The following is a 14,674-nucleotide window of genomic DNA, read 5'->3' as shown; positions in this document are numbered from 1 at the left end:
TGGAGGCACTGGAACGGGTGCAGATGAGGTTTACCAGGATGTTGCCTGGTATGGTAGGAAGTTCGTATGAGGAAAGGCTGAGGCACTTGGGACTGTTTTCATTGGAGTAAAGAAGGTTTAGGGGTGACTTGATGATTAGGGGTTTAGATAGGGTTGACCATGAGAACCTTTTTCTATGTATGGAGTCAGCTATTACGAGGGGGCATAGCTTTAAATTAAGGGGTGGTCGGTATAGGACAGATGTTAGGGGTAGATTCTTTACTCAGCGAGTCGTGAGTTCATGGAATGCCCTGCCAGTAACAGTGGTGGATTCTCCCTCTTTATGGGCATTTAAACAGGCATTGGATAGGCATATGGAGGATAGTAGGCTAGTGTAGGTTAGGTGGGCTTGGATCGGCGCAACATCGAGGGCCAAAGGGCCTGTACTGCGTTGTATTTTTCTATGTTCTATCTTACTTCAGACAAAAACAGAGGAAGGGTCACTGGATCTGAAATGTTAACTGATTTCTTTCCACAGATGCTGCCAGACCTGCTGAACTTCGCCAGCAATTTCGGTTTTTGTTTCTGATACACAGTATCCACAGTTATTTCTACTTTTACTTATTCCGGAGACTCATTTTATTGACAATTAAACTATTACAGCATGCCATTTTGTACATCTGACTGACTTAAATCCCCCAAACTACTTGCAAATTATGAACAATTTTTATGCAAGGCAGCTGTGAACTTCCATCTTTTCAATAATCCAACTGAATAGTTTATTCACATTTTCTGTGCACTCCACATTTTGGGATTAACACAAAACGCTGAAGTTGGTAAACTGCACTAATTTCCTTCTAAAGGCTACTCTCACATTACTGAATCCTCACATAGAGCTTGTAGCCTTTATTTATCTCTCACTACAAACTATGACCGAAGAGTCTGTTTCTATGCTGTACATCTCTATGACTCTATTCTCCAGTCCATACACTGGGTACATTCAGTGCTGTTAAGAGTTCCAGAATTTGAGCCAATGACAGTGAAGAGATGTGGCTTGGAATGGCACTTGCAGGTGGGAGTACTCCTAGGCATCAGCTGACATTGTTCTTCTACATGTTGAAAGTCATATGTTTGAAAGGTGCTGTTAAAAGGGACTTGGTGAATGGCTGTGATCTTGTAGTTGGCACATACTAGTGCCAGTGTGCACTGTTGGCTGATGGACTGAATATTTAAAAGTTGCAGATGGTATATCAATTGAGCAGGTTTACTTTGTTCCAGACCACGCCTGACTTGAGCCTTCAGATTGTTGCCAGGCTTTAGGGAGTTGCGTTACTTGCTGTGAATTCCTAGCCTCTGACATTCTGAGCCACAAACTTTGTGCAGTTGGTCCAGTCTGTTTCTGCTGCTTGAGTAATTACCATGGGTGCTGGCTGGAGGACATGGCCACTCTTATTGAAATGCTGGAAATTTCATTTTGGAAATTAGTAATTTAAAATATTAATTCACTCTCACCTGTGATGGCAGTTGGGCAGAGAATTGACACTGCGGTTAGCATTTGTACACTGAAGCACAGCACATTTCAAGTATATAACCCTAAACTATTAACTCAAGAAAAAAAGAGGTGCAGTCTTTAGTGATAGGTGCATTAGTCAGGGGTAAATGTAGGGGAATGGGTCCGGGTGGGTTGCTCTTCGGAGGGTCGGTGTAGACTTGTTGGGCCGAAAGGCCTGTTTCCTCACTGTAGGGGATCTAATCTCAAAAAAAAAGTTGCAGTCTTTAAAGCCACTTAATTACAAATGCAGCCAATATTTTTCAAAAGGTTGATTTCACAGAGTACATTTCCACCTTTACAAAAGATTTGAGGTTGTATTAAAAAAAGTGATAGGACAGAAATGGTACTAGGGAGGATTAAAATAAGTTGGCAGAAAATGAAGCAGCTGTATTGGCATTGATATTCTTGCTTAATGGTTGAAGTGGACATGTATTAGCATGAGAAGCCAGTTTAGAACTCCAGGGCAACCCCCATAGGCACGTTTCCATGACAATTCAGCTTTGCATACTTGTCAGAACTGGAAGGTCAGGTACTCTGATATGTACCTGCTGTATTTATCTCTGGACTGCATATTAGTTACACTGCAATACTACCCACGAATGATTGAATTAAACAATTGAGAGCAGTGACAATCTTTAAAACTGGTTGTAAATGTCTCTGACGAAAATGGCAAAGTTCTGTTCTCCAGACCCAGAGCAAACAGTAGCATTTGTTTATCATTGTATCAAGGTCTTTGCCAACTTATTTTGGGACAAATTCTGCAGAATGTTTCGTGTTAATTTTAAAAGTTCTGTATCCATTACAGAGTCTTAGAAAGCCTAAGGCAGGAAGTGCACAAGTACTTCAGCTCACTAAATGAAGAGCCCAGAAAAAAAATGTATGCAGAGCCCACTCTCTCAACATTGTGATATTTGTGTTGGTTGCATAGCTGTTTTTCTGGCACACACAACAGACAAATTACATCACTGCAAACCACCTTCCTCTGTACCAAGAGGCACCTCATTTAAATATTTTCTCAGCATTTTGTATGAGGAATCTGTGGAATTTTTCCCTTTTACGTTACCTGGATATGGCACTCTGCCCTTAGTAACCAACTCTATCAGCAGAATTCCAAAAGACCATACATCAGATTTGATTGTAAACCGCCCGTATAAAGCCGCCTCTGGAGCTGTCCATTTGATTGGAAATTTGGCTCCTAAAAATGAGAAGAACATGGTAGTCATTAAATGGACTAGTGCACCTATACAGAATTATCCACACATCCAGCAAAAATTAAGTGACCAAACATTACCTTGTCTTGCTGTATATTCATTGTCTTCAATCAATCGCGCCAAGCCGAAATCTGCTATTTTACATACAAGATTGTCACCTACAAGGATGTTGGCTGCTCGCAGGTCTCTATGGATGTAGTTCATTCGTTCAATGTATGCCATGCCATCGGCAATCTTATGGAATGAGAAAGTTCAACATATCTGAGCAGGTATCGACAGAAATTTTTAAAAATCAATTACACCAAATGATAGGATTAAATTGGCAGATTTAGGATAAGAAAGTTCCCACGTGTAGTTGAATATATACTACTTATACACAGTACTCTTACTACCATTAACTTACATGGGACACAAAAAACAATCACATGAGACAATTTACCTTGAAATTTATGATTCATAGAATATAAAAGATTTCTATACAACCATAGTTTAATGGAAGACAGATTTTGTTAATTTGTAAAACTCAGCCTAGGACAAAATAAATTTGGATAGTTAGCGACTTTTGAGAAGATTTGTAGCTCAGGTTGAGGCTGATGTAGGTTTGCTCGCTGAGCTTGAAGGTTAGTTTTCAGATGTTTCGTCACCATACTAGGTAACATCATAAGTGAGATTCCTGTGCAGCACTGATGTTACTGCCCACTTTCTATTTGTGTGCTCAGGTTTTCTTGGGTTGGTGATTTCATTTTCTGTGTTGGTTATGTCATTTCCCTTTCTTTTTCTCACAAGGGTGGTAGATGGGTTCCAAGTCGATGTGTTTGTTGATAGAGTTCCGGTTGGAATGCCATGCTTCTCGGAATTCTCGTGCATGTCTGTTTGGCTTGTCCTTGGATGCATGTGTTGTCCCAGTCGAAGTGGTGTTCTTCTTCATCTGTGTGTAAGGATACCAGTGATAGTAGGTCATATCTTTTTGTGGCTAGTTGATGTTCATGTATCCTGTGGCTAGTTTTCTGACTTTTTGTCCAATGTAGTGTTTGCTACAGTTCTTGCAAGGTATTTTGTAAATGACACTATTTTGCTTGTTAACTGTATCGGGTCTTTTAAGTTCATTAGCTGCTGTTTTGGTATGTTGTGGATTTGTGGGCTACCATGATGTCAAGAGGTCTGAGTAGTCTGGCAGTCATTCCCAAGACGTCTGTAATGTAGGGGAGAGTGCCTAGAGTTCTAGATGCATTTAGTCTGCTTGTTCAGGTTTGGTGTTAAGAAATCAGTGGACTACCTTCATTAGGTACCTGTTCTTTTTGAATACACTGTATAGGTAATTCTCCTCTGCTCTGCATAGCTCCTCTGTGGCTCATTGAAATTATGTTCTAATGCAGCTTCGTTAGAACTGTAACAAACACAACACTGGACAGACAGACAGAAAACTAGCCACCAGGATACATGATCAGTTAGCCACAAAAAGACAGAGCCACTATCACTGGTATCCTTACATACAGATGAGGAAGGACACCACTTTGACTGGGCTAAAATGAGGACTGCAGGTGCTAGAGATTGGAGTCGATAGTGTGGTGCTGGAAAACCACACCAGGTCAGGCAGCATCTGAGGAGCAGAAGAATCAATGTTTTGGGCAAGAGCCCTTCGTCGGGAATGAGGCTGTGAGCCGAGGTGGTGGTGAGTTAAATTATGGACGATGCCTAACCTGCTATGCTTTTCCAACACCACACACTCAGCACTTTGACTGGCACAACACATTCATTCTCTGACAAGCCAAACAGAGACACGTATGAGAAATCCTTGAAGCATGGCATTCCAACCAAAAATCGATCGACAAACACATCGACTTGAACCTCCCACCCCCACCACAGAGAAAAAGAACAGAAAACTACATCACAAACATAGGAAATGACACCACCAACCCAAGGAAATCTAAACACATATATAGAAATCAGGACATAATATCAGAGACTCATTGAGACATGTTACCTAGTGAACTGTTTGAAAACAAACCTTCCAGCTCAGCAAGTAAACTTAACATCCAGAACGTTTGGATAGTGTGATACGTTAAGTCAAAGGTACAGATATCCATGTTGGGGGTCATAGTTTCTGTTGATGTTCAAATAAGGGCTTTATTGTGTGATAGGCTTGTCTATTTTTCCTAAATCTGAACAGATAGATGGAATTAGGGAGGAAGATGGCCAAGTGGTAGGACTTGCATGCCAGAAACCCTAACTAACATCACTGCAATTATATGAATCATTAAAATAACCACCTTATTTTGCAAACAGGTATGTACAGATTTTAAGGGAGTCAGCTCAGTTTGCTGGATGATTGGTTTGCAATGCAGATGACACCAAAAGCAAGAGTTCATTTCCTGCTCAGGCAGAGGTTACCTCAAAGGATTTTCTTTTTTAACTTCTCCCCTTGCCCAAGGGTTCAAGTTAAACCACTATCAGTTGTCTCACTCTCTCTAATGAGGGGTCAGACCTATGGTTCAGTAAGACAACGGTGACTTTCCCTTTTATATACAATTTATCCTAACCATGAACGCCTGTTTACAGACAAATTATTTTCACCACTTCTTAGAGCATATGAATTTGTTCAGCTATTTTACTTCAAAAAGTGGCCTACTCAGTAAAAACTTTACCAATCTGGAAGTTCATAAGTCAATTAGGCTAAAGAGGCAAAAGACTTTGACAAAATCAAAACTCTCCCTCGAGCTATACATTTTACAAAGAACAATAACAAATTTCAATAGCTCAAAACTTTGTCTCAATTGTGTGCATGCTTTTACAGTTTAAAAGAATTAAATTTTTTTCAATAAAAGTAGCACTTCAATAATAAACAGTGTACTCACCTGTGCAGCCATATCAACAAGCTGAGGAAGTTTCAAAACTTTGCCATCACCTTCCTTTACAAAATCCAATAAGCTCCCTGTAACACAAAAGAGTTAATTCTCAGTTTAGTTGCACCAATTTCATTCATTATTTCATTCATAATTTTGACAGAACTGCACATTTAGTCTGTTGGAACTGTTTTGTAATGGCCACTTGATATACTTTTAGGAGGGTCAGATATAATTGGATGAAACAAAAGCAGTATTAAAACTGCGATTAGCAATCAGCGTTATCGACAACATTGGAGGAGTCCTACATCTGTAAGCATTCTTGGTAAATATACTAGCACAGTCACTTGGTGATAATAATGCCAAGCTGCAGTAAGGATTTAATTTTGAACTGTCCCCTAATTTTAAGTGTTAAGGTTCTTATAAGGACTTGAGGGCGTAAAAGTTGTAAAATGGCAAGAGCAGTATAATGAATATATGAATGTGAGTATAAGTGTCTACACATGAGTTTCACAAGAAGTATTGCATTTTACAATCTGTCAACAAATTAGAAACAACCTCTTGCAAGTGGTCCGAGATGTTGAAGTAGTCTTGTTTGTGAGGTGCCAAGCAATGCAAATTTGACTGTATATTTAGTGGATTAGCCATGGGAGATGCAGGGTTGGGCGTCTGCATGGGATTCTCTTTGAAGGGTCAGCATGGACTTGATGGGCTGAATGGCCTGCTTCCACACTGTAGGGATTCTATTAGCTCTGCTTATGACTGGGCACTTTCTGCAAAGTCGCACACTGCACTTCAGAGCAATGTTTTAATTAATTACCAAAACCTACATTTAATTTCTAATACATTCAGAATGAGTGGCTTATCAAAGTCATTCATAGATGACTTAATGAAGCTTCAAAATGACTTTGATGTTACTAATCCTGTTCACAATGAGACACAGCAATGCACAAATCATAAATTGTAAATTTTAAGCAATTTACCAAATTAATGGAAATTAAAACATTAATTCTAATTCCATTTTTGCACATCTTTATCCTGTACAATAGGCATGCAAAGGATTGTTTTTGCAATTTTTCTTATTTTAAAATTTATCTGGTGTTTACATTACAGTATTGATGAATTATTCTACTGACAGAGGTGATGCCTTTTGACCATTTATAGAGTCGAGTCATGGAGATGTACAGCATGGAAACAGATCCTTCGGTCCAACCCGTCCATGCCGACCAGATATCCCAACCCAATCTAGTCCCACTTGCCAGCACCCAGCCCATCCCTCCAAACCCTTCCTATTCATATACCCATCCAAATGCCTCTTCAATGTTGCAATTGTACCAGCCTCCACCACTTCCTCTGTCAGCTCATTCCATATACGTACCACCCTGTGTGAAAAAGTTGCCCCTTAGGTCTCTTTTATACCTTTCCCCTCACCCTAAACCTATGCCCTCTAGTTCTGGATTCCCCAACCCCAGGGAAAAGATTTTGCCTATTTATCCTATCCATGCCCCTCAATTTTGTAAACTTCGATAAGGTCACCCCTCAGCCTCTGACGCTCCAGAGAAAACAGCCCCAGCCTGTTCAGCCTCTCCCTATAGCTCAAATCCTCCAACCCTGGCAACATCCTTGTAAATCTTTTCTGAACCCTTTCAAGTTTGACAACATCTTTCCAATAGGAATGTTCTTACAACCACTCTTCCTTCAACCAAAACCACCTGACACGAAGTCTTGTAAAAACGTATAGCTCCTTACTCTCGATTTTTTTTGGTAGAAGACTTAAATTCCTAACTTGGAAGCCAACTGCATAAATATCAAATATTTTATTGCTGGCCTCTTCAGATTCTGTTAACTATTTTTTCCGCAATAACAAATGAGAACATTCTAAATGTTTTCAAATATATTAAGAACATACAAAAACAACAAAACAAAGTGTATTACACAAGGATCCTTGGTCAATTGGAATTTACTTAAACCCCCATCATGTACAACTGTGCATTTATTAATATTGCATCAGGTTTACAAGACAGTCATTTATAAATAATCTAACCTTTCGCCATGTATTCTGTCACAATGTAAATTGGTTCTTCAGAAACAACAGCATACAATGGCACAAGTTTATCATGACGCAATTTCTTCATAATTTGAGCCTCTTGCAAAAAGGCTTCTGGAGACATGGTACCAGGTTTTAGTGTTTTAATCGCAACTTTTGTGGTTCCATTCCAAGTTCCTGAGAAGTGAAAAAGAGAATAACATATTGGAAACATTTCCATAATTCAGATGTAGTAACTTAGAACTGGTATGTAATGTTGCACTTGGAGAGCAATTCTCACATTTCTAAGTTTTCAACTCAAAAACTGAGATTCGGAAATGTAGTACCGAGAAATGGTACAACTCAGTTTAGCAAATTTTCTGCAACGTGTTTGGTTTGCTTATAATTATCAGTTTTGGGTGTCTCTGTACATAGATTATATAGTAAAACTCGGAGAAGTAGAAACGCCTCAAGGCAAACACCTACAAAAAAAGTGACAGAAGCAACTTCCATGATGAAATATAGATGAGACTTACGGAAACTATGGGTGCTGGCAAACTAGAACTCTGGATACCCTGAGTGAATTATGTCGTTTTACAATTTAAAAAGAAAAGGTTCACAGCCTTCTGCAAAGCTGCTTAATTGTGAATCTTCAGTGAGTTAGGATCACCAGTGCCAACACTTGCAGTTTACTTCCCCTCTGGACCCAAAAGCTCAGCAAGTCTTGCAGCATCTGTGAAGAGAAATCAGAGTTAATGCTTCGGGTCCAGTGACCCTTCCTCAGAACTTGAGGACCTGAAACATTAACTGATTTTTCTTCACGGTGCTGTCAGACCTGCTGAGCTTTTCCAGCAACTTCTAGTTTTATTTACAGCATTTGCAGTTCTTTTGGTTCCTATACTCAATACACTGATCAATTAAGGCAAGCACACCAAATGCCTTCTTCATTATCCTATTACCTGCAACTTGACTTTCAAGGAATTATGGGCATGCACTCCAAGGTCTCTTTGTTCAGTAACACTCCACAGAAATAGAGCAGTTCCTCTATTGCAAACACCATGAGTGCCACTGGCATTTTGCACTTACTTGCATACACTGACCTCACCAGTCACCTGAACCACAACACTATGCGAGAAAGGTATTTTTATCTACCCCATATTTTCTCAGCGGATGCTTGCTCACCCCCCCTGCAATAAATTTCTTCTCCCATGGCTTTAGTTGGGAATCTGCTACACTGAAGCACATTTGGGAAGTGAAACTGCACATTTGTACTTTCCAAGATGACAAACATGTCCGAGTGTCTCAGCTATCAGTTTTCTTGTTTGTCAGTCTCTCATGAGGACCCACTCAACCAAAAAAAACTGCAGGTTCTCCAAGAGTGATCTGCTTCATTCCCTTCCAGATGCTCTCAATCCCAGGCTTGCATTCAAATCTTTGAAATATAGCACGACAGTACCATGATATATGCCGCATTCTTCTGTCCTGTAATTGCCCTAATATAGACCATATCTGGAATATTTGCAGTTTCAGACTCACCTATCGAAACATATACTTACCACAAACTAATTCCTGTAACAGATCATCGGAAGAAGAAATTTAAAAAAAAAACTGGACTTTTACACGCTGTAGAAGAATGAAAGATGATCTAACAATTCTTCAAAGGCCTTACAGAATTGATCGGGCAGTTTTAGGAAGCTTCCCTAGCTGGTCTAGGTCAATTGGGAGAAGTTTCAATATAACTGGAGGCCAATTAGGACTGAGTTGAGGAGAAATTCCTTCATTTAGCAGATGGTGAACCTCCAGATTCTCTGCTGCAGAGAGTTGTGGAGGCTTAGTCATTGAATATGTTTAAGACTGTGATAGATACACATTTACATATTAAAAACAAAGGGTACAGGGATAGTGCAGGAAAATGGTGCTAAAGTAGATCAGCTATGGTCTCGTTGGATGGTAGAGCAGACTTGAAGTGCCTACTCCTGCCCTTATTTTTCGAAGTTTTTATGTTAATACTGATGAGCAGAACTGAAAAATAAATAGTACAATCTACAAAGCAGTTTGAAATTAATCAGGGAATTTTGCATTGAAAAACTGTTCAATGTCATGGGAGGGGTCTCTTAGCATCAGTGCAGCTGAGAATGACCTTTCTGATTACGAAGTTTTTTTAAAAACAAAAAACAACATACACTGACCATTTTGGAATCAGGACACTTTTGTTTGTAAAACCAAGGACAACTGATGTCAGTCAGGCAGATTTCTGTAATGCATAAGTTCACTACATATTAAGCGGCTATACTTCCTTTTTCTCACAAAAATACTGACCCATCCAGACTTCTCCAAAACATCCTTGTCCAAGCTTAACTTCCAGACGCAAGGAGTCCCGAGGTATTTCCCATGCATCTTTAGCCAGTCCCTGGGTTTGTGGTTTTACAGTAGGGCACACAGTAGTTAATCTATGGCACAAACCATCCGCATGATCTAAAGAAATTAGTAAAACACAATTTCGGTCATAAGTTTAGATTTTGAAAGGTGAAAGACTGAAAAAAATTGAAATGTAGGGAACAAACAACGAAGCACTTTATAAGATATCAGGTCCATCAAAAATTTATAATGTTATCCATCAGGATGTAACCCTATTTGGCTGTAATAAACAGATTGAAGTAATTTTAAATTCCATGAAATTTGGATTTTTAAAAAGATTTTAGTCTCAATACTTTGGTTATCTTTCCCAGTTGGTTGCATTTATGGACAATACCACTGTTAGGTGGAATATTAAATGTGCATGTGAAGAAACAAATAAATCTGCAGACCTTTTTAAAATCAGAAGGAAGTATCTGAAATAATCCATCTTAACCACTGCACTTTATTTTGCAAGCAGTCTGAAAACTTTCCAACAACAATGAACACGTTCTGGCAGTGGAAGAATTTAGCTGACGTGTTACAGCAGGTTATGCAGCAAAGAACGCGGAAACAAATATTTTATGAACATGTCAGTCTGACATCTATTTGCATTCCTTTACTTTGCTAAATGAAACTTTCAGATCTTTGAACGCTGGTGCAAATACCTGTGTAACAACAGCTGCAAGTGCACCTGTGACTAAGCAACTGGATATGCAAACTCAAATAGCAGGGGGATGAGAACCTATAAAAGGAGTTGACTGAAGGGGATCCAAGGAGAAGAACATAAGACAGAAACGGGAAGAAGAAAGCTGATAGGCAGAGAAATCAAAAGGCCAGGATCAAATAGGATCACAGTAAAAAATGATGGGAATGTAACAAGTTAAAAAGATAACTTTAAGGCTCTGTGCCTTAATGAGCACAGTAGCCACAACAGAATGGATGATTTAACTATGCAACTAGATGAAAACAGGTATCATACATTCAGGATTAAAGACATGACTGCTGGATGACCAAAGGTGGGAATGGAACATCCTAAACAACGAATACCCCCAGAAGGACAGACAAAATGGAAAGGCAGTGGAAGTGCATTTTTGGTTGAAGAGGTCAATAATGCAACAATGAGGAAGGGCATTAGCTCTGATGTTGTTGAATCTGTACGGGTAGAACTGAGAAACAGCAGGGCAAGTAATACTACTGCCTTTATATAGATCCCTAAATTGTAGGGCATGGTTGGGAATAAACAGGAAATTAGAGACGCATACAATAAAGGAACATCTGCAATTAAGGGTGACTTTAATCTGCATATAGATTGTTATGCTTACTATTTGATTTGCCCAAAGAGGAGAAATTCTGGACTTTGAGGTGGTTTTTTTGGACCACAGGAATTGGAACTAAAATACAGTATAGGTCATTTTAGATCACATTATTAAAAATTAATAATTGGCAATCCAACCCATGGATTCAAGTTCAGTAGCATGCAAATCTTGTTGCAATTATAAGGGGCTTTGGTGAGAATCCATCTGGAGTAGTGTGTGCAGTTTTGGTTTCCTTATCTGAGGAACAATGCTCTTGACATTGAGGGAATGCAGTGAAGGTTTACCAAGCTTATTTCTAAGAGATGTCGAATTGATTGGGATTATATTTTCTGTAGTTCAGATGAACAATGGGGTCAGAATCTCTCAGAAACCTATAAAACGTTAACCGATCTAGACAAGGCAGATGTAGGATGGATGTTCCAGAGGGTGGGGAAGCCCAGATTCAGAGATCACTGTTGTAAGAATAAAGGGTGAATCATTTAGGTCTAAGAAAAGGAGAAAGATCATCACCTGCAGAATGGTGAGCCTGTGGAATTTGCTACCACAATATCATATGATCTCAAGAAAGAGATATAGCACTTGCAGCTAAAGGGATCATAGGGTGTTGGGGAAAGGCTGGAACATGCCGTTGAGCTGGATGATCAACTATGATCACACAATGGTGAAGCAGACTCAAAGGGCTGAATAGTCTAATCCTGCCATTAAGGGCAGCACTGTGACTCAGTGGTTAGCACTGCTGCCTCACAGTTCCAAGGACCTGGGTTCGATTCCAGTTTTGGGTGACCTGTCTGTGTGGAATTTATATGTTCTCCACATGTCTGCGTTCGTTTCCTCTGGGTGCCCTGATTTTCTCCCACAATCCAAAGATAGTTAAGTGGAATGATTTTAAACCATCCGCATGTCCAGGGATGTGCCAGTTTTGTGGATTAGACATGGTAAATGGAGATGGGGGCTGGTGTGGATGGTTGTGGCTGAGAGGTCTGGGTGGGATGCTCTACAGAGAGTCAGTGCAGACTGAAATGGGCCAAATAGCCTCTACCTGCACTGTAGGGATTGCATGATTCTTCTAATTTCTAATGTTTCTATGGATAACAGTGGCCATTTTTAAAGGCAGCTCTCCACTGCCTGTTTTGGGAATACACTCCAATTCCAATTATTATAATGTAGGCACTGAGCTTAGGTCATCCTTTGATATGTTGTAAATATTGTGCATTAATTTGGAAGCAATTACAAAAACAATTATACATCTATACAATATATTTCAGAAACATGGCAGCACTACTGATTGAAAGTGATATGTCTTTACATATGTCTTTAAATCACAGGCAATGTGATTTTTAAAAAAACGTAAAGGAAGTCTTGCACCTATAAATGCTCATCATGACCACTTGATATCTTGAAGTTCTCTACAGTCAATGAAGTACTTTTTGAAATGTAATCAATGCTGGAAAACAGGAAACACAGCAGCTATGTTCATGTCCAGAAATCCTGTGGTTTGTATTATAAATTGTGATTGACTGTTTGCCAGGAAAATAGAGGCAACTCCTCTGCTATTCTTCAATATAGTGCCATTAGACATCTTCAGTCAATCAAACAGGCAGAAGGGGCCTTGGTTTATTATCTTTTGTAAAAGATACCTCCTCCTTTATAGTAACTAACACTGGGTCTTTGTGCTCAAGAGCTGGAAGTTTGTGATTCAGATATGAGAATGTTACTAACTGAGCCATGATTGATACACAGCACAAGCTTCATTCACACGAAGTAAATTAGATGTTTCGTCAGACTTCAACATTGCATATATTCCATTGTTCCACCACTTTTCAACAACAGATTATATTTCAAAAACTCAGTTATCTAAACCATCGAGATGGAGGTACCTGTGTAGTGTTTCACCAGCTTCTGTAGTGACTCAAACTGTGCTCTTGTTGTAATATAATAACCACCGCTGTCAAGTTTTCTGATTTTGTAGTGTTTGACATTATCACCTTTTACTTCATCCCAATCTCTTATCGAAAGGGAATATGCACCTGAAAGATAATTCATAAAAAATTTTTAAAATCATGTTTCAATTTTTAATAGATTTCATATAAACCTATGTCTCAGCTTTCTGGTAGCTCAGATTTCATCGGTGACAAGAAAATAGACAGAATTAATATCATTGGCTTCCCTTTGATCAAGATTACTTTGAAGCTCCAAGGTATGGGACTTCTTGGGGTTCTTCCACGAGCTTGTGGCCAAGCAACACTAATTCTTTCCTTTAACACTTCACAACTGTGGACTCTGCAGGTCAACATGGACCTCAGTTTTTTTGATTTGAAATTCTAAATCAAAAAAGTCAGTTTCCAATAACTCTCATCACTTGGTTCCAGGTGCTTTACTACCTATGGGAGGTGCACTCTTTGCCTGTATCAAAACTGCTCCCAAGCTAATTTCAATTACTTTTTTCTGTGACTCTAACTCAAACTGTTCTTCAAGTGGCATTTATTCTGTGGATATTTTACCAGTTTCTCCAACTCAGGCTATTATAATTAAAAACAATTCAATCCCCAAAACATTCCTCCTGAAACTTCTGAATCTTACAAATAGGTATTTGTACCACATTGTAATACATACAAACACATGTTGGAATCTAAAATTACTTGGATCTTCTTACGCTTCAGATTTTTCTTCTAATTTTCCAAGGTCTACATTTGAATAAAGTATTGATGAGTCTACTCAAATAGTATGACAAAAGTGCTAAGTTAATATCTTTGTAGAGCCAGTACAAAAGTGTTTATCTTCCTTGTAAACAAATCAGTATGACCTCTGTAATCCTATATATAAATAGATGCAAAAACTCTATTCAAGTCAGAAACAGCTCATAAGCGAATCTAAGAATGCAGTGATGCTTCAACTGAAACAATTACATTTAAATAACAATTATAACAAAAACAGAACCAAGTCAAGATTATTAAAAATGCTTTGTTTTCATTTCAACACAAGCAGCTTTAAAGCAAAAATTTATAGCTGCCAATTAATTTTCAATTCATCAATTGCAGCCTTCAGGACACAATGTAGAGTTCAATCATTTTACAACCTGAACATCTCTTTCCATGTCCTGTCATGATATGGGCTAGCTTTGTTGAAAGCAACCCATTTTTCACCTACTCATTATCAGTTTAGTTCCTTCCCTGACATACTATCAACCCCTAGTTTGTTTGCCTAACTGCCTCAGTTTTGGACTACGTGGCGCATATCCACTCATTCCTTCTCCTCCCCATGCTCTATCAACATAAATGCCACTTTTCCTAGCTATCAGTTCTGAAGAACGGTCACTGGTCTCAAAACGTTAACTCTGGTTTCTTTCCAGA

The 14,674-nt window shown here is 39.0% G+C and overlaps 1 protein-coding gene across 1 annotated transcript in view; it reads right to left on the bottom strand.

The window, feature by feature from the left end:
- The window catches only part of yes1 (YES proto-oncogene 1, Src family tyrosine kinase), a 79,726-nt gene that overhangs the window by 2,516 nt on the left and 62,536 nt on the right, over positions 1-14,674 (bottom strand). The window contains exons 6-11 of the mRNA XM_043688227.1: positions 13,202-13,351; positions 9,931-10,086; positions 7,630-7,809; positions 5,598-5,674; positions 2,823-2,976; positions 2,595-2,726 (exon numbers count right to left, since the gene is read on the bottom strand). Coding sequence (XP_043544162.1) covers positions 2,595-2,726; positions 2,823-2,976; positions 5,598-5,674; positions 7,630-7,809; positions 9,931-10,086; positions 13,202-13,351 — 849 coding nt within the window. The remainder of the gene's footprint in view (positions 1-2,594; positions 2,727-2,822; positions 2,977-5,597; positions 5,675-7,629; positions 7,810-9,930; positions 10,087-13,201; positions 13,352-14,674) is intronic.

Source organism: Chiloscyllium plagiosum, chromosome 4, assembly GCF_004010195.1.
Source record: "Chiloscyllium plagiosum isolate BGI_BamShark_2017 chromosome 4, ASM401019v2, whole genome shotgun sequence".
NCBI classification, from domain to species: Eukaryota; Metazoa; Chordata; class Chondrichthyes; order Orectolobiformes; family Hemiscylliidae; genus Chiloscyllium; species Chiloscyllium plagiosum.
The sequence above is the reverse complement of the archived record's forward strand: the minus strand, read 5'-3'. Positions and strand labels throughout refer to the sequence as shown.